The 25,077-nt window shown below is 38.8% G+C and overlaps 2 protein-coding genes and 1 pseudogene across 4 annotated transcripts; all 3 read left to right on the top strand.

The window, feature by feature from the left end:
- The first annotated feature begins 66 nt into the window (after positions 1-66).
- LOC138134142 (phospholipid-transporting ATPase ABCA3-like) lies at positions 67-5,544 on the top strand. 2 transcript variants are annotated; one of them, XM_069052250.1, is made up of 13 exons: positions 67-297; positions 348-518; positions 568-777; positions 824-1,263; positions 1,318-1,483; positions 1,530-1,905; positions 1,955-2,423; positions 2,470-2,682; positions 2,733-3,006; positions 3,056-3,181; positions 3,228-3,434; positions 3,487-4,655; positions 4,706-5,544. In XM_069052250.1, exons 1-13 carry the CDS (start codon positions 69-71, stop codon positions 4,736-4,738), a joined length of 4,083 nt encoding a protein of 1,360 aa, XP_068908351.1. In that variant the 5' UTR covers positions 67-68; the 3' UTR covers positions 4,739-5,544. The 2 variants fall into 2 exon arrangements, with proteins under 2 accessions (XP_068908351.1, XP_068908344.1); XM_069052243.1 differs by having other exon boundaries at positions 821-1,263.
- A 4,985-nt stretch (positions 5,545-10,529) lies between these two features.
- Positions 10,530-16,441, top strand: LOC138129697 (phospholipid-transporting ATPase ABCA3-like; annotated as a pseudogene).
- Positions 16,442-16,515: 74 nt separating this feature from the next.
- LOC138129704 (phospholipid-transporting ATPase ABCA3-like) lies at positions 16,516-22,727 on the top strand. 2 transcript variants are annotated; one of them, XM_069045987.1, is made up of 18 exons: positions 16,516-16,655; positions 16,706-17,026; positions 17,117-17,341; positions 17,388-17,500; positions 17,555-18,037; positions 18,091-18,258; positions 18,312-18,527; positions 18,577-19,019; positions 19,072-19,237; positions 19,286-19,661; positions 19,710-19,756; positions 19,812-20,173; positions 20,224-20,436; positions 20,486-20,759; positions 20,808-20,933; positions 20,979-21,194; positions 21,247-22,412; positions 22,467-22,727. In XM_069045987.1, exons 2-18 carry the CDS (start codon positions 16,800-16,802, stop codon positions 22,497-22,499), a joined length of 4,854 nt encoding a protein of 1,617 aa, XP_068902088.1. In that variant the 5' UTR covers positions 16,516-16,655; positions 16,706-16,799; the 3' UTR covers positions 22,500-22,727. The 2 variants fall into 2 exon arrangements, with proteins under 2 accessions (XP_068902088.1, XP_068902097.1); XM_069045996.1 differs by lacking the exon at positions 16,516-16,655 and having other exon boundaries at positions 16,893-17,030; positions 22,467-22,726.
- Positions 22,728-25,077: the final 2,350 nt, after the last annotated feature.

Below are 25,077 nucleotides of genomic sequence, written 5' to 3'. Positions count from 1 at the left end.
AAAGCAGCTGAAGGTCGTCAAATTGATTCAACGTTGGTCAACAGTTGATTGAAATTTTTCAGGAGTCGATGAAAATCATGGGACTGCCGGGGTGCTTGCACTGGGTCGGATGGTTTTCAAGAAGCTTTATTTTGCTACTGTTGCCTATAATATTCATTGTTGTGATGCTGAAAGTAAACCCTGGCACCTTAGCAGTCTTCTCTCACTCCGATTGCAGCGTCCTGTTCCTCTTTCTTGTCCTCTTTGCGTCCAGCACCATCACTTTCACCTTTCTCATCAGTGTATTTTTTTCAAAAGGTGTGTTGTAGAAAATAACATGATTTGGGCTAACCTTTGAATTCTTCTAGCAAACACCGCAGCCGTAGTTGGAGGACTTACTTTCTTTCTGACGTACTTACCCTACTCCTTGCAGTCGGAGAAAGCCTCTTTAATTGCAATATTAAGCTCGAGCTTGTTAGCAAACTCTGGACTGTCTTTTGGAATGTCCTTGATCCTTAAATTTGAATCATTCGGAGAAGGTAAAAAGAGTGACAGAATTAAAGAGTCACTGAGTACCCATTTCTGTAGGAATCCATTGGAGCAACTTGTGGACCAAGATTTTAACACATAATGATCTGACACTTGGAGCAATCTTCGTCATGTTCATCATCAGTATATTTCTAAATTTACTTGTGGCTCTGTACGTTGAAACCATCTATCCGGGAGATTTTGGACTTCCTCAACCGTGGTACTTTCCATTTTTGCCTAGCTACTGGTGCAGTGATTTTCCACATTTAGGTAAAGCAATTTTTGTCAATTTCTCCACTAACGTTGAATTTAGCAGATGACGTAGTACCATTCGATCATGACGAAGAGTACTTCGAACCGTTCACTGAAGGTAATCCCGTCGGAATAAAATTAGTAAATCTTTCTAAATACTTTGGAGCTAACACAGCAGTTAAAAACTTTAATTTGGACATGTACCAAGGACACATCACAGCATTACTTGGTCACAATGGTGCTGGCAAAACGACCACAATTTCCATGATCATAGGAATGTTTCCTCCGTCGAGAGGAACCGCTGTAGTAAACGGATATGACGTTACAAGAAATACCACAAAGGTCAGAGACAGCATGGGCTTATGCTTACAGCACAACGTTCTTTTTGATAATTTAACGGTTCGGGAACACTTGTACTTTTTTGGCAAACTGAAAGGACTGCAAGGTGATCAAATCAACGAAGAAATTGATAAGTACATCAAACTCCTAGAGTTTGAAGACAAGGTATTTGCTTAATACTTTTTAAATATGAGAATCGGTACTTATTATTTGTTGCAGAGAAATGCTCTCAGTAGTACGTTGTCTGGAGGTATGAAAAGAAAACTGAGCGTTGGTATGGCATTGTGCGGGAGATCAAAAGTAGTAATGCTTGATGAACCCACTGCTGGAATGGACCCCTCGGCAAGAAGAGCGATCTGGGATATTCTTCAAAAAGAAAAAGAAGGTGAGTTATGATTGGAAAACACAGATTGATCAAATTTCCATTCTAGGACGGACCATCTTGCTAACTACCCATTTTATGGATGAAGCTGACTTACTAGGAGACAGAATAGCTATAATGACAGCTGGTGAATTGCAGTGTTGCGGTTCCAGTTTCTTTCTAAAACGGAAATATGGCACCGGTTACTACCTAATTCTAGATGTTACTCCAGAATGTCAACCCGACAGAATCACGGCTTTGTTAAAAAAGTACATTCCAAATGTAGCAGTAGAGTCGTATGTGGGGTCCGAACTGACCTACCAGTTGTCCGAAAGAGATTCGTGCGTGTTTGAAGAGATGCTAGAAGATTTGGAAAGCAACGTGTCCAGTTTGGGTATTCAAACCTACGGAGTTTCGTTGACAACACTAGAGGAAGTCTTCATGAAGTAAATCGTTTCTCAGTTGATGCGTTTGTTATGGTGTGGATCTTTGTAGAGTTGGTGCAGACGAAAGTAGCAAAATCTCGAACAGAAATGACAACGAGAATGACGACAGAGTCGACACAGTTGTAAACATTGAAGGTGATACGAGTCACGTAACGGTAACGCTTGATCTAACAGCTCCAAACAAGTTGAGACTAAACTACTTAACTGGCGCTCTATTAATAAGAAATCAATGTGTAGCGATGTTTTTGAAAAAGTTTTTGTACGCGTTTAGGTCCTGGTACTTGTTCATAATCCAAACTGGTCTACCCGTGCTTCTTTTGATTGTCACAGTGTTGGGTAACAGAGGCTCTGACACCAAGATTACATTCCCAGCTTTGAGTATAACACTAGATTCGTACCAGAATCCGATAACTGTGATTTCTGGCAGAAGAAACGAGTACTACGCGAAATACCTTCAAGAACTAAATGAGAACCAAGTAGACGAAGCTCGTAACATCACTGCAAGAATCCTCAATTTGGTATTCACTACTTTTTCTTTGGTACCATTTAACTGTGATTTTTCAGACTTCGGAACATTCTTCTCTTGTTAACAAACATTACATAGTAGGCGCCTCTTTCGAGAAAAACTCAACTACAGCGTGGTTCAATGGCAATCCGTACCACTCTCCCCCTCTAGCTCTCAGTCTGGTTTTGAATGTGTACTACAAAATGCATTTCGGATCTGAACGATCTATAAGTTTCGTCAACCATCCTCTTCCGTTTAACTTGAATTCGAAGGTGAAATTCGAAACTCTTTGACCAAATCCCCCAGTAATGTGGCGTTGCAGATGGAGAATCTGCCTTCGATCTTGATGGGATTTCTTCTTGGAATAGAGTTAGGATATGGATTGAACTTTGTCGCCAGTTTCTTCATTCTCTTCTACATTAGGGAACGTGTTAGCAAATTCAAACATTTGCAATTTGTTTCCGGCGTTAACGCCACGATTTTCTGGGGCATTTCCTTCTTATCCGATCTAATCACATATGCTGTCATTGCTGCTGCTATAGTGATTACCATGGCGGCACTTCAAGAGGAAGGTTACAAAACTCCAGGAGAACTAGGTAGATCGCATTTAACTAGGTGGCAAATAGGAAAATTGGGTGATTTCAGGGCGACTAGCACTTGTGCTCACATATTTTGGGTTCTTCGTCCTTCCCTTCTTATATTTATTTTCATATCTGATGGTTATTCCATCGACTGGTTTTTCCAGGACGATGTTACTCGGTTCAATCACAGGTAAATTGTACTAGTAACCAAAAAACATTTTGATTCTGTTGGTTAGGTATTTTGGGATTAACAGCTATAAGAATTTTGGAAATTGGAAGTTTCAACTTGCTGTATATAGCAAAACCACTCCACTGGATTTTGCTTTTCATACCTTTCTACTCAGTAACTAGGGGAATCTATGACTTGGCACAGATCCACTACTACAGACAAATTTGTTCGGGCTCTCCGGAGGAGTCTTGTGAAGCCGTTCCCTGGTGTTGCGGTGAAATCTGACAAGAAGTTAAAATCATACTAACTGAAAACAATACTTTCAGAACTCGACGACTATTATTATTCGATGAAATCGCCTGGAATTGGTCGTAACATCTTGGTGTCATTCTCAATGTCCGTTGTACTCTTCCTACTACTTGTTCTGAATGAATATGGCCTCTTCGGTCACGTGATAAGTATGCTGGTTAAATACAAGAAGTCGACATCCAGTGATGTAGACCTAGATGATGATGTCAAGGAGGAAAACAGCCATATTAGAAACACCGAAGAGGAAGAGTTGAAAAATGAATATGCACTGGTACTTCGAGATGTCACTAAATACTACAATAATTTTCTTGCAGTTGATGGCCTCTGTCTAGGAGTGAAACCATACGAGTGTTTTGGCCTGTTGGGAGTAAATGGAGCTGGCAAAACAACGACTTTTAAAATGATGACCGGAGATGAACGAATCTCTTACGGCGAAGCTTGGCTCAATGGACTGAGTATCAAACGAGACCAAAAGAAAGTCCAGAAGCTGATAGGTTACTGTCCTCAATTCGACTCTCTTCTGGACGACCTGACCGCTAGGGAAACCTTGCGAATCATTTCTCTAATCCGTGGAGTGCCCCCAGACAAGTGCAAAGCTTTGGGCGAAAGCCTCGGCCACGAATTCGACTTCTTCAAACACATCGACAAAAGAGTCAAACAACTCAGTGGTGGCAACAAACGCAAGTTGAGCACAGCTCTCGCGCTGATCGGTGACCCTCCGGTCATTTTTCTAGACGAGCCGACCACAGGGATGGACCCGGCCACCAAACGCTTCTTGTGGAACGCGCTTGCAAAGCTGAGGAACAGCGGGAAATGTATCATTCTGACTTCGCATAGTATGGAAGAATGCGAAGCGCTGTGCACCAGACTGGCCATCATGGTCAACGGAAAGTTCCAATGCCTCGGATCGACACAACGATTGAAGAACAAATTTGCTCAAGGGTATGCTTTGACAATCAAAGTGAGGAAAGTCGGTGACGACCTAGAGGAGAACGTGGTCGCGATTCGGGAATTCATTGAAGAAACTTTCCCAGAGGCGCAGTTGAAAGAAAGGTATCAAGAACAGTTGTCCTATCAATTGAAGGATAATTCAATGCCGTGGTCGAAAATGTTTGGGATTTTAGAAAGAAACAAAAGCAGATTCAAGATCGAGGATTATGCTCTGGGACAGTGCAGCCTAGAACAAGTATCACAAATAAGAAAATATTTATGATTTTTTTATCATTTATTTTTCAGGTATTCTTGAGCTTTACAAAAGATCAACAATAATTACGCAAACTAGAACCTTGAGATATAAGATTTCTGTTGGCTGTGCAGCTAGAATAATTGTTATTTCACCTTCGATGGACAAATTGAATAAAGCAAATATAGCAAGTAATAAGGCAAACATTTGAAATTTCACACTAAAATGATTCGCAATAACTTCGTACTTTACGCACACATGCATTAAGCTGACACCAATACCACCGAAGGGAACGCTCGGCCGCTCGTGCCGCCCTTTTGCCAGTAGCAAACAATGCATCGTCCAAAGGAGTGCAGGCATTTGAATTTACAATTTTTGCCGAGACATAATCATAAGTTTTGTTGTTTAATTACTGTTTTCACATATAGTAACTTGTTAGGTTAAGGAAAAAAGAAAAAAACAAGCCGACCGCAAAGGTACCTGATAGGCCAAGTGGTGAAAGGGGAAAGGCTATAAAAAAAATTTAAAAAAATAAATAAAAAACTTGTTAGGTAACGTAGTTTATTATTTCGGTGTTTATTTTCACCCAGAACTGTGTTTACATAATTAATAAATAATTTTGTAAGATCATGTCGTAGGGCTAATAAGGCCCACTGGATAGGATTATGATTGTAATATTATTTTTGTTTGGTACAAAGAATGAGGACTGCTTTGATTTATTCGGTTCTAGGTTAAGAAATTTATAAGTTATCTTGTTGGGTCTTGTTATACTACGGTAGTTTAATATGGCCCACGGAAAAGGTTTTAAATAACTAAAATATTTTTTGAAATACATACTCACTTTTGTGTTAGTTTTTCTATTTTTTCATTTGTGCAAATAAATAAACTTCACAGGAAACAGGTTTTTAACTTATTTGCCGCCAGTACCTTGGTCCAAAATTGTGGTTTAGATATTCATCTTCCCCCAACCCCAATTGTGCCTTTGGATTCAGACATTTTAGCAACATTTAACAATTCGACATAATTCCATTTCAGAATATTTTCGAAAAACATTTATTTCCTAAATAATTGATATAAACTGCACAATGACAATGTCAAAAGTGAATGTCGATAATTTCTAGTAAAGAGAAACCCAAATCATCTAAATTTAAACCCTCCAAAAACCAAGTAAATTTCAATTTCTCTCTGTCCAGTACGAACTGAACAATTCTGGGGCGTCCCGCCACCCGTCCGAATGCAGGTATTAAGGGTATCCCAAATAAATTTGTTTTTCTTTTTCACTTTAGAATGATACGAAATACGTAAACATGTCCATAACAACCGGGGCGTACGCCCTCAAGAAAGTTGATTTCAAAAGTGAATATTTAGTCCATGAAGAGTGTATTTTCCAGACTAAACACAAAATTTAATTATCGCTATATTGCTATCTGTACAGACTATTAAGTAAAATTAAATCATGTACATCTTTGTGTACAATAATACTGAATGAGATTCGAGACTGCAAATATGACAGTATTGACAGTTGAAAGATGGTTTGGAAGCGCTGGAGACCTGTCACTGCTAGTCACCGCTATAAAAGTTTTACGCCAAACCGGCAAATTTATTTGGGATACCCTATTATACAGGGTGATTCTAAAATAAGTTTGAAAAAAAAACCCGGTAATTGGTGATGATGAGAAGAAGTCATAGACAAAAAAAGAATTCTTATAAAAGTTTTTTTGTTTTCGAGATTCAAATGATTGAAAATTTGGTCAAAATTCCTAGTACGCTGCTGAGTTAAAGGTGATTACCTGATTATCTTGGTGGTTTAGCAACAATAATACTCAAAGGTGCCCGTCAGTCACAAACGTAACCGTACTCCTCCCGATCATTTCCATAGAAACATTTATAAAGCAGTGTGCTTGCACCTACGACTTTATTGTGGAGTTGCTGGAACCATGGTTACTAATGAAATGAACAAATTCGGCCAAATTTTCCTTATTCATAGGCGTTCAAAATACATACAAGGATATAGGGTAATTTCCATCCTTTTGATTTCACCTCCCAGTCATTACGCAGAATTCTTTGTGTCAAGGATACTCCACATTTTTTTTCCAAACTTATTTCAGAATCACCCTGTATAAGGGAAGTTTGTTATTATCTAAGAACCGAGCATCGTGGCCAAGCGCCTAGAGCGCCGCTTTACACTCGGAATGTCCCGGGTTTTTGGGTTTTCGGATACCATCACATCGTGGTATCAACACAAGTCCCACATCATAGATAAGGGAATGAAAGATGTATCCTTTCCTTTATGTAAGAGAATTCTAAGAGAGATCGAAGAGAGCAGTCGAGTCAGCAACCTGATCACCTTTCAGATCCGTTCGTAAAAATCAAAAATTCAAAATAAATTGTTAAACACAAGTAGTGTATTTTTATTCGAGCAACAAAAAGTGACAGTCAGCTTAAAGCTGATTAAGTCTTGACGATTTCTATTCGATGGGTACGCTTGAAATAGATCGTAACATCATTTCATTCTTATTGTCTATTGTCCATTTTTCTATTTGGTGTTCTCATATTTAACGAATATGGTTCCTTCAGTTATTTTATGAACAAAATAACAGTAAACCACCAGTTCAAAATGTCACTCTAGAAAGTGACGTTCAGGAGAAAATAACAAAATCGGGAGGACGTCTGAGTATGAGCGCAGTCGGAATTACGCCTTGTTACTACAGGATGTTACAAAATATTATAAGAATTTCTCGCCGTCAATGGGCTATGTCTAGGAGTAAATCCCTATGAGTGTTTCGGGCTCTTGGGTGTGAACGGCGCTGGTAAAACGACAAAGTTTAAAATAATGACCGGAGATGAGCAAATCTCTTATGGTGAAGCGTGCATGGGTCAATGGACTAGATATCAAGCGAGAGCAGAAGAAGAAAGTGCAAAAATTGATAGGTTATTGTCCTCAGTTTAACGCTCTTAGACCTCACAGTCAGGGAAACCTTGCAAATTTTTGCTCTAATCCGTGGAGTACCTTACAAAAGTTGTAAAAGTTTAGGCGAACGCTTCGCCCACGAATTCGACTTCTTCAAACACATGGACAAGAAAATCAAAGAATTTAGTGGTGGCAGTAAAAGAAAACTAAGTACAGCTCTTGATCTGGTCGGAGATCCGCCAATCATGTACCTTGATGAACCCACCACAGGGATGGATCCCGCCACCAAACGATTCCTGTGAACAGCGCTTGCCAAACTGACTGACTGACTTCACACAGTATGGAAGAATGTGAAGCTTTGTGTGCCAGACTGGCCATCACGGTCAACGGAAACTTCCAATGTCTCGGGTCGACACAAATATTGGAAAATAAATTCGCCACGGGCTATACTCTAACGATAAAAGTGAAAAAGATTAACAATCACGTTAATCTGGATCAAGAAATTAGAGCTATCGACAATTTCATCCAGAGGAAGTTCCCAGGAGCGTAGCTCAAGGAGAAGTATCAAGAGCTGCTGTCTTATCAACTAACAAACAACTCGATTCCGTGGTCGAGGGCAAAAAGGAACTGAATATCGAAGGCTACACAATGTTGTATCTGCTTGCTTCAGTTTCTTAAATCTCGTTTTTTCAAATATTCTTAAGCTTTACTAAGCATCAACAGTAGCTTCGTTTTTGATACAACAATAAATACAGGATAACCCAGAATGGATCTGCTAAATTTTAACCACGAGCTACTGGCTTCAAGTAGAACTCGGAAATAATATTTAAAAAAATGTATGTCAAAAAATAAAATTAATTTTAATTTTTAAGGTACAATTTTTTTTAATTGCTTTTAGTCTTCTACGGTAGCACGGAATTTTGGACAGACTTGAAATTTGACTGAAATAAGATGTGAAATGGGCTTTAGGTGCTAGACGAATTTTAACATCCACTACTGTCACATATGATTTTGACAAATTGCATTCATCAATCCTGAAAAGTTGCAAGTGCTTAGATGTGATTTTCCGAAAAATTACGTGGTGGGAAACAGTCTAGGACGTCCTGAGGCTGTCTAACCAGAAAAAACGCGAAAATTTCAGAAGTAGTTAAAGTGAACAATTACCCAATAAAGCTTGGACTACATTGGTTTTTTTTTCATGGCAATTAAATTGCTGTCCGAAATTTCATGCTCCCAAAAGTAGGTAAAATTTCCACACATTGTAAAAATACACCCTTGTATATCATATTTCATAAAATGTACACCTTGTTTTTAAGCATATTTCCTAGAGGTTATTTCGCATTGGCATTCGCATGGATCAAAAATAAATCGTAGTAGACTTGTTTGTTGTCATTTAATTCAAAATTTCAAAAGTCATTTGGCAAGAATATCATTCTTAACCTCAATTTAAATCACAAATGTCTTTCACTAACCTGGAGAAAACCGACATCTCTGGCGAACGTTTAGAGCTAGCACGGCAAATCTACGGTGAAAAGTTGCCTCAAAGGATACTTGGCAATGCACGAACCTTAGTAAACGTTGCACAGCAGCTTCGCCACTTCGGGCATTTCGAAATGAATAAACGTGATCTTAGCCGCCAACAAGAAAATTGCATTTCAGTTGCAAAAGAAGACATTCCTCATGAAATTCAAGAGCGTCACTTCATTTTTGTTAACGTGTGGGTTGGGATTGTTGGAAATCACCTCGTAGATCCCTGTGTTTTACCTCCGCCTAATTACGTTCAAAACGCCGCTCAGTAAACACAGAATCGAGTTCGGCTTTCTTGGACACATCGTACTGAAGCTTGCAGTTTGCAGTGTAAAGTGTAAACGATAGTAGGCAACTTCTTTGATGTTTCATTCTATACTTTTACTCACAATTACAGTCCTTTCACTTTGCTGTTTTTCTGAATAAGTTGCAGGCACTATTTTATCATCACTTTACAAATTTTATCCAAAATTCACGATGAAACTCAAAAAACTGTAACGATAGAAACCAAACCTAACGTCGAATGATAGAAAAACTTGACATTTTAGGTCTATGTTTTAGGTTAGTCAGTCGTACGTTAAAACTGCCCGCCAAATTTGAAATTTTTCAGCGTCTCCAAAGCAAAGACATTCCTTTGATTTCTTTGTAAACTATTAACATTTGTATAAGATAAATTGGGCTATTTTGCCTTTTTTAACACGTACTACCTCAGGTTAAAATATCTGCTCAACCATCAAAATCAGACTGTATACCATGTATAAAACAATTCTGTGAATAAATTGTTATATCTATTATGATTTTCTCATTTTATATTAAATTACGTTGATTCGGAAAGATTTTAAAAGGAAAAAAATGTTCTACGAAGCACCTTGAACTGCATCCTGCTAATATAAAGTTTTTTCTAATCCTATCCTTCCGAAGATGATTTATTTCATTTTTATGTGAAGCTACTTTTTGATGTTGTTGAGATGAGAAACAGACGGCAAAACTTCACTACATACAATGAAGAAGAATTCAGTGTATAACCTTGAAGTATTCCAAAAAAAAATCGGTTAGATGAGTATAATAAAATTTAATGATATGATATCAATCAAGTAGTTTTAGAATAATACCTAATTAAGCTATATTTGGGAAATATTACATAGTGTTGGTTAATAATTACTTACTAATTTGTCGTAAAGTGACCTTGGAATAATTTAGTTTTCTAATCCCAGTAGAATTTTTTATTTTTTATTTTTAGATCATGCGTTCCGCAACTCTGCTATCTGCAGCTGAGAGACATCGTAAATAGGACGCGCTAATCCTAACAAGTCTTTGTAAATCTAAGTTCGTTTAAACGTAATGTAGAGTAAGTAGTGTAATATGCAGTGGAAATTACAGTTCGAACTGTTATTATTTATTATTTAATTGTTATTATTTGGTGAGTACACAAAGACGTTAATCACTCATCCGTGAAACGTTCACCATATTAATTGTCTAGTCATAATTTGCTGATCCTGTTTTAGTAAAATCCATAAGATTGAAATATAAGAGCGTCAAGAATATTTAAATAAATAAAAAAGATGGTTAACAACTTCGACAAATACTTACTGTTGATGTGGAAAAACTGGACTCTGCTGAAACGGCGACCTATCCACACAACTTTCGAGATACTTTACCCAGTTCTGGTGTGCTTGATATTGGTGGGCTTAAGAAGTGTAATTAGTACAAATGAAAGGCCTGAAATGATTTATCCACCGTTCAACACATCAGAGTCTGGAGGATCAAGCATTTGTAACGATTACACACTGTACGTATTCACGATCTTGGTTGAATATACAATAATTAAATTTTTTTGGCAAAATAAGTCGTGTGGCGTACTCTCCAGTTAGTCCATTAACGCAAAGAATTGTCGGGAACGTGTGTGAAAAGGCGAATTTCGTTGGATTTTACAACGCAGCGTCGTTGAACAAAGCGATTAACAACAACGAAAATTTTTCCCTCGCTATACAATTCAGCGACGGACTGCTTGGAGCCCAAAGCAATGACAATCTCCCTCCTGAGGTGGAGATCACTTTGAGGTAGATTCTGGAAGATTTGAGATCGTTTTCTGAATCATGTGGACAATGTTTCAGATTGCCGCCCACCTATAGCTCGGACTGGTTGACCAACAAGTTACACCCAGATGATGAATCTATGGGTGCGAGGTTCATGTTTGACGATTATGGTGGAAGTCCAGGTAGAAGCATTGTGACTTTAGTTTAAAGTAATTTTGGACGGTCCTTCATGCAGATTATCAAAAACGTGGATTCCTCTTTCTGCAAGAAGGCATAACATTTGCCTTGATACACAATGGTGAAGTTAAAGAACCCGCCGTTCCCATCCAAATGAACAGATATCCTTTTCCAAGATGGCCGTTCGATCCATTTTATTTTGATGAAATTGCTCCATACTTGTCACTCGTGATGATGATTAGCTTCATGTACAACTACATCAATACCATCAGGGCTATAGCAACTGAAAAAGAAAAGCAACTGAAGGTCGTCGAATTGATTCAAAGTTGGTAAACAGTTGACTGAAATTTTTCAGGAGTCGATGAAAATCATGGGACTGCCGGGGTGGTTGCACTGGGTCGGATGGTTTTCAAGAAGTTTTATTTTGCTACTGTTGCCCATAATCTTCATTGTTGTGATACTGAAAGTGAACCCTGGCACCTTAGCAGTCTTCTCTCACTCCGATTTTAGCGTCCTGTTCATTTTTCTTGTCCTTTTTGCATCCAGCACCATCACTTTCACCTTTCTCGTCAGTGTAGTTTTTTCAAAAGGTGTGTTGTAGAAAATAACATGATTTGGGCTAACCTTTGAATTCTTCTAGCAAACACCGCAGCCGTAGTTGGAGGACTTACTTTCTTTCTGACGTACTTACCCTACTCCTTGCAGTCGGAAAAAGCCTCTTTAACTGCAATATTAGGCTCGAGTTTGTTAGCAAATTCCGGACTGTCTTTTGGAATGTCCTTGATCCTTAAATTTGAATCATACGGAGAAGGTAATAAAAATAAAAGAATTAAACAGTCACTGAGTACCTATTTCATTAGGAGTTCAATGGAGCAACTTGTGGACCAAGATTTTAACACATAATGATCTGACACTTGGAGCAATCTTCGTCATGTTCATCAGCAGTATATTTCTAAATTTACTTGTGGCTCTGTACGTAGAAGCCATCTATCCGGGAGATTTTGGACTTCCTCAACCGTGGTACTTTCCATTTTTGCCTAGCTACTGGTGCAGTGATTTTCCACATTTAGGTAAAGCAATTCCTGTCAATTTCTCCATTAACGTTGAATTTAGCAGAGGGCGTAGTACCATTCGATCATGAGGAAGAGTACTTCGAACCGTTTACAGAAGGTAATCCTGTCGGAATAAAATTAGTAAATCTTTCAAAATACTTTGGGGCTAACAGAGCAGTTAAAAACTTGAATTTGGACATGTACCAAGGACACATCACAGCATTACTTGGTCACAATGGTGCTGGCAAAACGACCACAATTTCCATGATCATAGGAATGTTTCCTCCGTCGAGAGGAACTGCTGTAGTAAACGGATATGACGTTAGAAAAAATACCACAAAGGTCAGAGACAGCATGGGCTTATGCTTACAGCACAACGTTCTTTTTGATAATTTAACGGTTCGGGAACACTTGTACTTTTTTGGCAAACTGAAAGGACTGCAAGGTGATCAAATCAACGAAGAAATTGATAAGTACATCAAACTCCTAGAGTTTGAAGGCAAGGTATTTGCTTAATACTTTTTAAATATGACAATCGGTACTTATTATTTGTTGCAGAGAAATGCTGTCAGTAGTACGTTGTCTGGAGGTATGAAAAGAAAACTGAGCGTTGGTATGGCATTGTGCGGGAGATCAAAAGTAGTAATGCTTGATGAACCCACTGCTGGAATGGACTCTTCGGCAAGAAGAGCGATATGGAACATTCTCCAAAAAGAAAAAGAAGGTGAGTTACGATTGGAAAACACAGATTGATCAAATTTCCATTCTAGGACGGACCATCTTGCTAACTACCCATTTTATGGATGAAGCTGACTTACTAGGAGACAGAATTGCTATAATGACAGCTGGTGAATTGCAGTGTTGCGGTTCCAGTTTCTTCCTCAAACGGAAATACGGCACCGGGTACTATCTAATTCTTGATGTTGCTCCAGAATGTCAACCCGACAGAATCACGGCTTTGTTAAAAAAGTACATCCCACACATAGCAGTAAAGTCGTATGTGGGTTCCGAACTGAGCTACCAGTTGTCCGAAAGAGATTCGTACGTGTTTGAAAAGATGCTAAAAGATTTGGAGAGCAACGTGTCCAGTTTGAATGTACAAAGCTACGGAGTTTCGTTGACAACACTAGAGGAAGTCTTCATGAAGTAAATCGTTTCTTAGTTGATGCGTTTGTTATGGTGTGGATCTTTGTAGAGTTGGTGCAGACGAAAGTAGCAAAATCTCGAACAGAAACCACAACGAGAATGACGACAGAGTCGACACAGTTGTAAACATTGAAGGTGATACGAGTCACGTAACGGTAACGCTTGATCTAACAGCTCCAAACAAGTTGAAACTAAACTACTTAACTGGCGCTCTATTAACAAGAAATCAATGTGTAGCGATGTTTTTGAAAAAGTTTTTATACGCGTTTAGGTCCTGGTACTTGATCTTAATCCAAACTGGTCCACTCATGATTCTTTTGATTGCCACAGTTTTGGGCAACAGAGGCTTTGACACAAAGATTACTTTTCCAGCCTTGAATATAACTCTAGATTCGTACCAGAATCCGATAACTGTGATTTCTGGCAGAAGAAATGAGTACTACGCGAAATACCTTCAAGAACTAAATGGGTATCAATTAGATGAAGCTAGTAACATCACTGCGACAATCCTCAATTTGGTATTCACTAGTCTTTCTTTGGTACCACTTAACTGTGATTTTTCAGACTTCGGAACATTCTTCTCTTGTTAACAAGCACTACATAGTAGGTGCCTCTTTCGAGAAAAACTCAACCACAGCGTGTTTCAATGGCAATCTGTACCACTCTCCCCCTCTAGCTCTCAGTCTGGTTTTGAATGTGTACTACAAAATGCATTTCGGATCTGAACGATCTATAAGTTTCATCAACCATCCTCTTCCGTTTAACTTCAATTCGGAGGTGAAATTCCAAACTTTTTGACCAAATCCCCAAGCAATGTGGCGTTGCAGGTGGAGAATCTGCCTTCCACCATGATGGGATTTCCTCTTGGAATAGAGTTAGGATACGGAATGTCGCCAGTTTCTTCATTCTCTTCTATATTAGGGAACGTGTTAGCAAGTTCAAACATTTGCAATTTGTTTCTGGCGTTAACGCCACGATTTTCTGGGGCATTTCCTTCTTATCCGATTTAATCACATATGCTGTCATAGCTGCTGCTATATTGATTACCATGGCGGCTCTTCAAGAAGATAGTTACAAAACTCCAGGAGAACTAGGTAGGTCGCATTTAATTACGTGGCAAATAGGAATTTTGAGCGATTTTAGGGCGACTAGCACTTGTGCTCACATATTTTGGATTCTTCGTCCTTCCCTTCTTATATTTATTTTCATATTTGATGGTTATTCCATCGACTGGTTTTTCCAGGACGATGTTACTCGGTTCAGTCTCAGGTAAATTGTACCAGTCGCTAAAGACAAACATTTTGATTCTCTTGCTAGGTATTTTGGGATTAACTGCTATAAGAATTTTGGAAATTGGAAGTCTAAACTTGCTGTATATAGCAACACCACTCCACTGGATTTTGCTTTTCATGCCTTTCTACTCAGTAATTAGCGGAATTTATGACTTGACACTGGTCCACTACTATAGACAAATTTGTTTAGACCAAGGCTCTCCGGAGGAGGCTTGTGAAGTCTTCTCCAGGTGTTGCGGTAACATCTAGCATGAAGCTAAAATCCTAACTGAAAACAATACTTTCAGAACTCGACGACTATTATTCAATGGAATCGCCTGGTATTGGTCGAAACATCTTGGTGTCATTCTCAATGTCCGTTGTACTCTTTCTACTACTTGTTCTGAATGAATATGGCCTCTTCAGTCACGTGATAAGTATGTTGGTAAAATACAAGAAGCCGACATTCAGTGACGTAGACGATGATGATGTCAAGCAGGAAAATAACCAAATCAGAAAGACCGAAGAGGAAGAGTTGAAAAATGAATATGCACTGGTACTTCGAGATGTCACTAAATACTACAATAATTTTCTTGCAGTTGATGGCCTCTGTCTAGGAGTAAAACCTTACGAGTGTTTTGGCCTATTGGGAGTAAATGGAGCTGGCAAAACAACGACTTTTAAAATGATGACCGGAGATGAACGAATCTCTTACGGCGAAGCTTGGCTGAATGGACTGAATATCAAGCGAGACCAAAAGAAAGTCCAGAAGCTGATAGGTTACTGTCCTCAATTCGACTCTCTTCTGGACGACCTCACCGCTAGGGAAACTTTTGCGAGTCATTTCTCTGATCCGTGGAGTGCCCCCAGACAAGTGCAAAGCTTTGGGCGAAAGCCTCGCCCACGAATTCAACTTCTTCAAACACATCGACAAAAGAGTCAAACAACTTAGTGGTGGCAACAAACGCAAGTTGAGCACAGCTCTCGCGCTGATCGGTGACCCTCCGGTCATTTTTCTCGACGAGCCAACCACAGGAATGGACCCGGCCACCAAACGCTTCTTGTGGAACGCGCTTGCAAAGCTGAGGAACAGCGGGAAATGTATCATTCTGACTTCACACAGTATGGAAGAATGCGAAGCGTTGTGCACCAGACTGGCCATCATGGTCAATGGAATGTTCCGGTGTCTCGGATCGACGCAAAGATTGAAGAATAAATTTGCGCAGGGGTACGCTTTGACCATCAAAGTAAGGAAAGTCGGTGACGACTTAGACAAGGACGTGGCCGCGATTGGGGAATTCATTGAAGAAACTTTCCCAGAGGCGCAGTTGAAAGAAAGGTATCAAGAACAGTTGTCCTATCAGTTGAAGGATAATTCGCTGCCGTGGTCGAAAATGTTTGGGATTTTAGAAAGAAACAAAAGCAGGCTCAAGATCGAGGATTATGCTCTGGGACAGTGCAGCCTAGAACAAGTATCACAAATAGGAAAATATTGATGATTTTTTTTGTCATTTATTTTTCAGGTATTCTTGAGCTTTACAAAAGATCAACAATAATTACGCAAACTAGAAACTTGAGATATAAAATTTCTGTTGGCTGTGCAGCTAGAATAATTGTTATTTACCTTCGATGGACAAATTGAATAAAACCTAATAGCAATGGTTCAAAATTGTGGTTTAGATATCTCTCTCCCCCCAACTCCCCCCAATGCAAATTATTTCATTTCGGAATATTTTCGAACAACATTTATTTCCTAAATAATTGATATAAACTTCACAGTGACAACGTCAAAAGTGAATGTCGATGATTTCTAGTAAAGAGAAACCCAAATCATCTAAATTCAAACCCTCCAAATAGTGTAAAATTTAAACCACATAGTTAAGGTAAATTTCAGTTTCTCTCCACTGTTCAAATAACAGAAAACATCTTTCAGCTTCAATCTAAACATATTTTTTTAAATCGATGAAAATAATGAGAGACTTAACTTCCAAAACTGGACTACGAATTCGTTGAAGTACATTTTTAAAATGGGGAAACCGCGCGACAAATTAATCTTGCTGATGTGGAAAAACTGGACGCTTTTACGACGACGTCCAATTCACACCGCTTTCGAGATTATTTACCCCGTTTTGATTTGTTTAATCTTGGTTGTCATAAGAAGTATTATCAGCATCGAAGAGAAGCAAGAAATAATTTTCCCTCCCTTTGAAGTTTCTGAATTTATATGGGGAGACATTTGCTCCAGTCCTACCTCGTAGGTACATAATTACTTTGAGCTTACTTTACACTTTCGAGTTTTCAAAATTAAGACGAAACACAAATACAAAATGTATTTTTTTCGAAGCGATGTCGTGGCCTATTCTCCTACAAGCCCGTTCTTGGAAAAAGTAATGACAAGTGTTTGTAAAAATTCGTCCACGATTCGCACAATCGGGTACAAGAACAAAGCAGAGTTGGATAAAGCGGTCGACAGGTTTGAACCATTTATCTTCGCCGTTCAGTTCAGCGATGGCCTCAGTGGTATCGTTGACAATGCTAATCTTCCTTCGAATTTAGATGTTACTTTGAGGTAAGTTTTATTGGAAGTGCGGCAAAGTAAAAATTTTCATCATCAGACTACCCTCCGAACGGATGTCTCAGAAGTACGAGTGGCACACCGATCTGCTGTTTCCCCCAGTCCAAACGCCCGGCCCCAGAGAACCCCACGACGAAGTTGGGGGAAAACCAGGTATTTTTGAGTGGAAGATCTAGAAAGTGTTTTTCATTTTCTCTCGTTGCTCAGGATATCTCTACCGTGGATTCCTCTATTTACAAAACGCTCTAACTTTGGCGATAATGAACGACGGCGAAATTGTCCCACCAAAACTTACCATCCAAATGCAAAGATTTCCATATCCGCTTTGGGTGAACGACTTGTTTTATATCAGCCAAATGGAAACAATGGTATCCATATTGATAATGATTAGCTTTTTGTATAACTACATTAACATAATTAGAGCCATAACAACAGAAAAAGAAAAACAGCTAAAAGAGTCGATGAAAATCATGGGACTACCGGGATGGTTGCATTGGCTCGCTTGGTTCTTGCAAAGTTTTATCATCTTACTGTTAGCCCTTATTTTGATAGAGATCTTGTTAAAAATTAATATAGGAAAAGCGGTGGTCTTCCCTCACTCTAATGGTGGCGTCTTGTTCGTTTTTTTTGTTCTTTTCGCCTGCAATACCATCACGTTTGCATTCCTCGTAAGCGTCTTTTTTTCTAAAGGTGAAGTAAAAACTGATTTTGTGAAAGGTGTGTTAACAAGGCGAATTTCACAGCTAACACAGCTGTTGCTGTGGGATGTCTCATCTATTTTCTCACCTACATGCCCTACGCACTGCAACGAAGATCATCTCTTGGTCCAATTCTGGCATCGACTCTCTTGACCAACTCTGCACTGGCTTTCGGCTTCTCGGTCATCTTTAAATTTGAATCGATCGAAGAAGGTACTCACAACAAGAGTCTTTATCGGTTTTTACCTCATATTTCAATTCCCCAGGAAGCAAATGGAGAAATCACTGGAGTACCGTGTCTCCAGATGAACACATCACTCTTGGTGCAATTTTCCTCATGTTGATTGTCGACACAATTCTGTACTTAGCTCTTACCCTCTACGTCGAAGCTATTTTTCCAGGAGAATTTGGAGTACCTCAACACTGGAACTTTCCATTTTCCAAGGAGTACTGGCACAACACACCCGCACCATCTGGTTTAGGTAAGTTACGTACATTCTTATTGATTTCACTATCATTTCTGATGTCTAGGTACAGAAGATAATGTATCAAATCATGATAACACTCATTTCGAAAAATTCACAAAAGATCTTCCAGTCGGAATAGAGATTCGGAATCTTTCGAAAAGCTTTGGAAGCAATTGCGTTGTTAAAAATTTGAATCTGGACATGTACGAAGGGCACATTACCGTTTTGCTTGGTCACAACGGTGCCGGTAAAACTACCACGATATCGATGATCACTGGAATGATTCCACCATCTGAAGGCACTGTACTAGTCAATGGATATGACGTGAGGACACATACGCAGAGTGTTCGAGACAGCATGGGTTTATGTCTTCAGCACAACGTTCTCTTCGACAATTTAACAGTTGCCGAACATTTGTACTTTTTTGGAAAATTGAAAGGATTGAACAATGTAGAAGTCAGTCAAGAAATCGACAACTACATTTGCCGTTTGGAACTAGAAGACAAGGTACCACCGCAAACTTGTACCAAATGATCGTTGCTTTACAACACCTTTGTAGAGGAACGCGCGATCTGGTACCCTGTCTGGAGGCATGAAAAGGAAACTGAGTGTGGCAATGGCGCTTTGTGGAAAGTCCAAAGTGGTGATGCTGGACGAGCCCACTGCTGGAATGGACCCATCAGCAAGGAGAGCCGTCTGGAATTTGCTCCAAGAGCAGAAAAAAGGTAACCACCGTTCAAACTCAAAACTTGACCTATTCACACTTATTTGAGGTCGCACGATTCTTCTGACAACGCATTTTATGGACGAAGCTGATTTGCTTGGAGACAGGATTGCTATCATGACCTCAGGCGAGTTGCAATGCTGCGGATCAAGCTTCTTCCTGAAACGACAATTCGGTACTGGTTACCACTTAATCATGGAGGTAACACCTGCTTGCCAATCGGACAAGATCACGAGTCTGCTAAGAGAGCATGTCCCAAATGTGCAATTTCGCTCCCGTGTGGGCTCAGAGCTGACTTATCAATTGTCTGACAGCGACTCGGGGAAGTTCGAAGACTTGCTAAAAGCTCTGGAGACGAAGATGTCCAGTTTAGGAATTCGGAGTTACGGAATTTCGCTGACCACGCTCGAAGAAGTTTTCATGAAGTGAGTCCGTTCTTGACTCTATTGTTACGACTAAGTGTGTGGTTGTAGAGTTGGTACCGGTCATATTTCCAACGAATCAGAAAGCGGAAGACAAAGTAAAGATAAATTAAAAATTGCAAGACTGTAACATGCACCAGTAACTGTTTTCAGCAGCCGATGAGTCTGCAGGCGACATTTTAAAAGTAGATTATTTGACCGGAATGGTATTGATCAAAAATCAATTTATAGCAATGGTACTGAAGAAATTTCTCTACAACTTGAGAAATTGGCACTTGCTTGTGTTGCAAATCTTCGTACCTGTAGCCCTTTTACTAATGGTAGCCTTCAGTCCCGAAAACAACACCTCCATAGATATGTTTCCACCTTTGAAGATCACTTTAGACTTGTACGACGAACCAGTAACACTTCTTACCGGTACTAACAGTCGGTATTATGACATATATCGACGATACATACTACAAGATCATGAACTCAAAGAGGTGTCTTACATCCGCACAAAAATCGTTGCCTTGGTACCTACCTTCACCACCTTCTTCCGTTGCAATTAACAGCACCATTCCAGACAGCGAAAAATCCATCCGTTGTAAACAGACGCTACATCGTTGCGGCGTCTTTCGATGACAATGCCAGTATTGCTTGGTTCAATGGCGAATCCTATCACTCCCCACCTCTGGCCCTCAGTCTCGTCTTGAACACGCTCTACAAGGAAAAATTTGGCGAAAAGTACTCACTCACTTTCTACAATGATCCTCTTCCTCTCAGCTTAGACGCTCAGGTTAAATAAGAAACTGGCTAAAAATGACACATCAGAGACCATGTTTCAGCTCAACAGTTTAGATTTTAAAGCACTGGTGTATCAAGTAGCGGTACTGGTAGGAGCTGGTTTGACGTTTGCTGGTGCTATCTTCATTCTCTTCTATATTCGAGAACGCATCAGCAAATTCAAACATCTACAATATGTGTCTGGAGCAAACGTCATAGTTTTCTGGGCTACTTCTTCTTTCTTCGATATGATCCTGTACGTAGTAGTAACAGCAGCAGTACTAATCACACTAGCAGCTATACGAATCGAGGGTTTTAAAACGTTTGAACAACTGGGTAGGTACTGATGGTACTATCCGGTGTAGCTTAACTAGACAATTTCAGCTAGTTTGGCAACGTTGATCTCAAATTTTACTGTTTTGGTTTTACCCTTTACATTCTTGAGTGTGTATTTCTTTACCATTCCGTCGTCTGGATTTATCACAATTATTTTAATTGGGGCACTTACAGGTAAATCTAAAATTTGCCAAAAATTTTTCCAACTTTTCTTTTTAGGAATCGTTGGATTAACCGTCATGCAAATTTTAGAGATCGAAGCTTTGGGTGTGTTGCACATAGCGAATATATACCACACGATCTTACTATTCTTTCCCTTCTACGCACTGACCAAAGGAACTTACGATTTGGGAACGCTGTACAATTTGAAGAGCATCTGCTTGAAGAAAGACCCTTCTTTGGAAGAAGCTTGTTCCAAAAATGAAATGTGTTGCAGTAAGGTGTTCTTGACACCTAACAAAATGCCCATTTGACAATCACTTTTCAGATCTAAATGTATTCTCATGGAAGCGGCCTGGAATAGCTCTTAATTTACTAATTTTGTTTGTAATGCGCATTTTTCTGTTTGCAGCTCTTATGTTGAAAGAATTCGGTCTTATTGCTCATTTCATTCATCAAATAACTGATCGCAACAAATCTCCTGTTCAAAATATTCCACTTGAAAGTGATGTCGCGGCGGAAAATGCCAGAATTAGAAACATGCCTGAAGACGAGCTCCGCACAAAGTACGCTTTGGTACTTCGTGATGTCACTAAATATTACAAAAAATTCCTCGCGGTAAATGGGCTGTGCTTGGGAGTAGAGCCCTACGAGTGTTTTGGGTTATTGGGTGCAAACGGCGCTGGTAAAACCACCACTTTCAAGATGATGACCGGAGATGAGCTGATCTCCTACGGTGAGGTCTGGATAAACGGATTGAACCTGGAGCGAGATCGGAAGAAAGTTCGGAAGTTGATAGGTTACTGTCCTCAGTTTGACGCTCTTTTGGACGACCTCACGGTCAGGGAAACCTTGAAAATTTTTTCTCTAATCCGTGGAGTACCATACAAAGAATGCAAAAGTTTAGGAGAACGCCTCGCCCACGAATTCGACTTCTTCGACCACATCGACAAGAAAATCAAAGAACTTAGCGGTGGCAACAAACGAAAATTGAGCACAGCGCTTGCTCTGCTCGGTAATCCATCCATCATTTTTCTCGATGAGCCCACCACGGGGATGGACCCGAGCACCAAGCGGTTCTTGTGGACGGCGCTCGCTCGGCTGAGAAGTAGTGGAAAGTGCATCATCCTGACTTCGCACAGTATGGAGGAATGCGAAGCGTTGTGCACCAGGTTGGCCATCATGGCTAATGGAAGCTTCCAGTGTCTGGGATCTATCCAAAGGCTGAAAAATAAATTCGCAGCAGGCTATGCTTTGACGATAAAAGTGAAAAGAACTGACGACAGAGTTAATCTAGAAGATATTTTGGCAATTAATGTTTTTATTCAGAAAAACTTCCCGAATGCACAACTGAAGGAAAAACGGCAAGAGATGTTGTTTTATCATTTGGTGAACGAGCGAATGCCGTGGTCGAAAATGTTTGGTATTTTGGAAGGAAACAAAAGTAGGCTCAATATCGAGGATTATTCTCTGGGACAGTGCAGTTTAGAGCAAGTATTGTATAATGCAGATGTGGTCACTATTTCTTTTCAAATATTTATTTTTCAGGTATTTTTAAGCTTTACAAAATATCAGAAATAAGCAACTCGTTTTATCTGTTAGCTGATTTTGTACAAACCTCTGGACAATTATTATTGTCATAACATTCATAATCAGCAAACTGTAGATAGTATCTTTCCAAGTGTTATAAAATAAGAGCGCTTTTTTATGAATTACATATAATTCTACTTTTAATGAAAACAGTGAAATAAAACCTTTTTGAAAAGTTGTTTGTGCGAACAAAATATTTTACTTATACAGGGTATTATTAAAATACGTTGAGAAAATTTAAACAGTGATAGTACTCATCAAAACAAATTACTTTTTTCGCATTTTGTACAGTAATTAGCAACCATTACTTGAGTAATATTCAAGTTTTTCACAAACAAATTGTTATATTCTCAAAATGCGAAAAAATAGTATACGCTCCTCGTCAGAAAAGTGATTTTACTGGACTCGTATCGTAATCTACTGTTATGTTACCTTCAATGTAATTATCTATATGTTATCACATAATGGGCAATGTAGGTATGTAATAATGGTATAAAGTATGAAATAAATGACCCATATACTCAGCCGACACGACAAATAGGTTATGGTATTTGGGTTTAGAGGAAAGTAAAGGAATATCAGCGAAAACACTGTAGAATCACGTAACATCTTCAAAAACTGCTCCAACAATTTTAACACACCCTTTGTGGTTGTATTAATGTTACTAATTTATTTGTTTAAATGCAAATCCAATAAACATCTTGTGTTTCGATCTTTATACATATTTAACAAAGAAAGAGCAATATATTTTGTAGGTACTTCGAAAATAACTATTTTCGATGTGAAGAATGCAACAGGAATTTTAAAACTGATAGGACAAGAATTCATGGACTAATGGGCCAATCGTTTTTCTTCAATCGATTCAGTCACAAAATTGCTTATGAATTTAGAACTTCAGTTACCAATTATTAGAAGATTACCAAAAGCTTGTAGACATTTAGCTCCAGATAAATTAAGCTCGATTATTAATAATTGTCTTTCGACCAAATCAATCTCTTCTTTTTCCTTAGAGCTGTAGCAGAGACATCTGATAAGTCATTGAATAAGCATATAAAAGAAAATCTTTCTAATTTTGAAGTTCCTCAAATACGAACTGTTTCTAAGAAAGGTACAAATTTATCATTAGCTTAGAAAGTGGAAGCAAAAGTAGCCGATTTTGATATCAAAGGAGCGGTTAAATTGTTGTCCTCGGATGACTCATTAGTTCATTCAATGAAGATGTTGCTGAAAAATAAAAAAAATATCTTTCACCATCTCGCGAACTTTTTTTCCCAGACGCTTTCAAACCAGGAGACTTTTCTTTAATAGTTCTTTAATGAGCAAAACGTTCGAGAACCTATCAATTCCTTTCCTGTCGGTTCTTCACCAGGTTTAGATGGCATGAGATCACAATACTTGAAAGATATTATATCTTTGTCAGCGGGTGAAGCAGGTCAGCAGGCACTAAGAGCTTTAACAAAACTGTGCAGTTTTTATTATTTTTATTCCTTCAGAAATTTGTCATTTATTATATGGTGCGTCTTTGTGTGCCCGTCATAAGAAAGATGGAGGAATTAGACCGATCGCTATATAGGAAACTGTTTACGGAGATTGACTTCAAAGCTAGCACCAAAACCGTGGCAAAGTTCTTCTTAAATTAGATTTCAAAAACGCCTTTAACTCAGTCGAACGGGAATGTATTCTAAAAGAAGTGCAATGTCATACCCCACTTCTTTACCCTTATCTTTATCAATACTATAGGAATCCTTCAACTTTATTTTGGGTGATCATTTAATTTCTTCTTCTGTTGGAGCCCAGCAAGGAGATCCTTGCGATCCTATGATTTTTAGTCTTGCCATTCAACCAATTATTTTATCTTTGGATTCCCAACTGAATATTTGGTATTTAGGTGATGGAATCTTAGCTGATTACCCAGAAGTAGTTTTGTCCGACTTTAAGAAAGTTGTCAATTTATCCAGTCTTGGTCTTGAATTAAAATTTAACAAATGCGAGATCTTTTGCTGTTCTGGAGACACAGATTTAAAAGTCATAAAGGAATTACAAAATTTAGCACCAAAAACTCTAAAGTTTTCTCTCCTTAAAATCATTGTCACTTTCCACTTTCTGCTTATAATTTAATAGTTTGACCGAAAGCACTGCTCAAAACTAAATTGCAGCTCACAAACAACAAGAATTTGCTCATGTCTTAACTGATTTATTAGTTTGCAGAAAATGTCGGTGCAACCTGCGTACTTCGCTCACTTCTTGAGATGAAAATCCTTTTTGCATAGATACAGTAGTGGACAATTGATTGGCCCCAAAATGTTAAAAATATGCAAATAATTGTTTGGGTTGACTTTATTCAGTTGAAGTAAAAAGAATAAAATACCCTGAAAAGTATCAGGCTTTTTAAAGTAAAGTAACCATTTATAACACGTCATAAACTATAATTCGCATTGACAATAAATTTTTTGCATTTGTTGGTCTTATTTTGACCGGACAATTGATTGGCCCCAATACAATACATGTTGTCTTAGCAAGGAAGTAATTGAGTTAAATTTAGCGACTTACATTTTTTGATCAAGTGAGT

Source organism: Tenebrio molitor, chromosome 1 (assembly GCF_963966145.1).
Source record: "Tenebrio molitor chromosome 1, icTenMoli1.1, whole genome shotgun sequence".
Lineage (NCBI taxonomy): Eukaryota > Metazoa > Arthropoda > Insecta > Coleoptera > Tenebrionidae > Tenebrio > Tenebrio molitor.
Note: the sequence above shows the minus strand (reverse complement) of the source record. Positions and strands in the feature narration are given on the sequence as shown.

What these genes read in the sequence shown, in the direction of transcription:
- LOC138134142 (XM_069052243.1), top strand. Translation starts at nt 69, where the DNA reads ATGAAAATCATGGGACTGCCGGGGTGCTTGCACTGGGTCGGATGGTTT. An exon ending in CAGTGTATTTTTTTCAAAAG is followed by an intron (nt 298 to 347) that starts GTGTGTTGTAGA and finishes GAATTCTTCTAG; the next exon opens with CAAACACCGCAGCCGTAGTT. An exon ending in CTGCAAGAATCCTCAATTTG is followed by an intron (nt 2,424 to 2,469) that starts GTATTCACTACT and finishes GTGATTTTTCAG; the next exon opens with ACTTCGGAACATTCTTCTCT.
- LOC138129704 (XM_069045987.1), top strand. Translation starts at nt 16,800, where the DNA reads ATGGGGAAACCGCGCGACAAATTAATCTTGCTGATGTGGAAAAACTGG. An exon ending in ATTTGAATCGATCGAAGAAG is followed by an intron (nt 18,259 to 18,311) that starts GTACTCACAACA and finishes TCAATTCCCCAG; the next exon opens with GAAGCAAATGGAGAAATCAC. An exon ending in ACCCGCACCATCTGGTTTAG is followed by an intron (nt 18,528 to 18,576) that starts GTAAGTTACGTA and finishes TCTGATGTCTAG; the next exon opens with GTACAGAAGATAATGTATCA.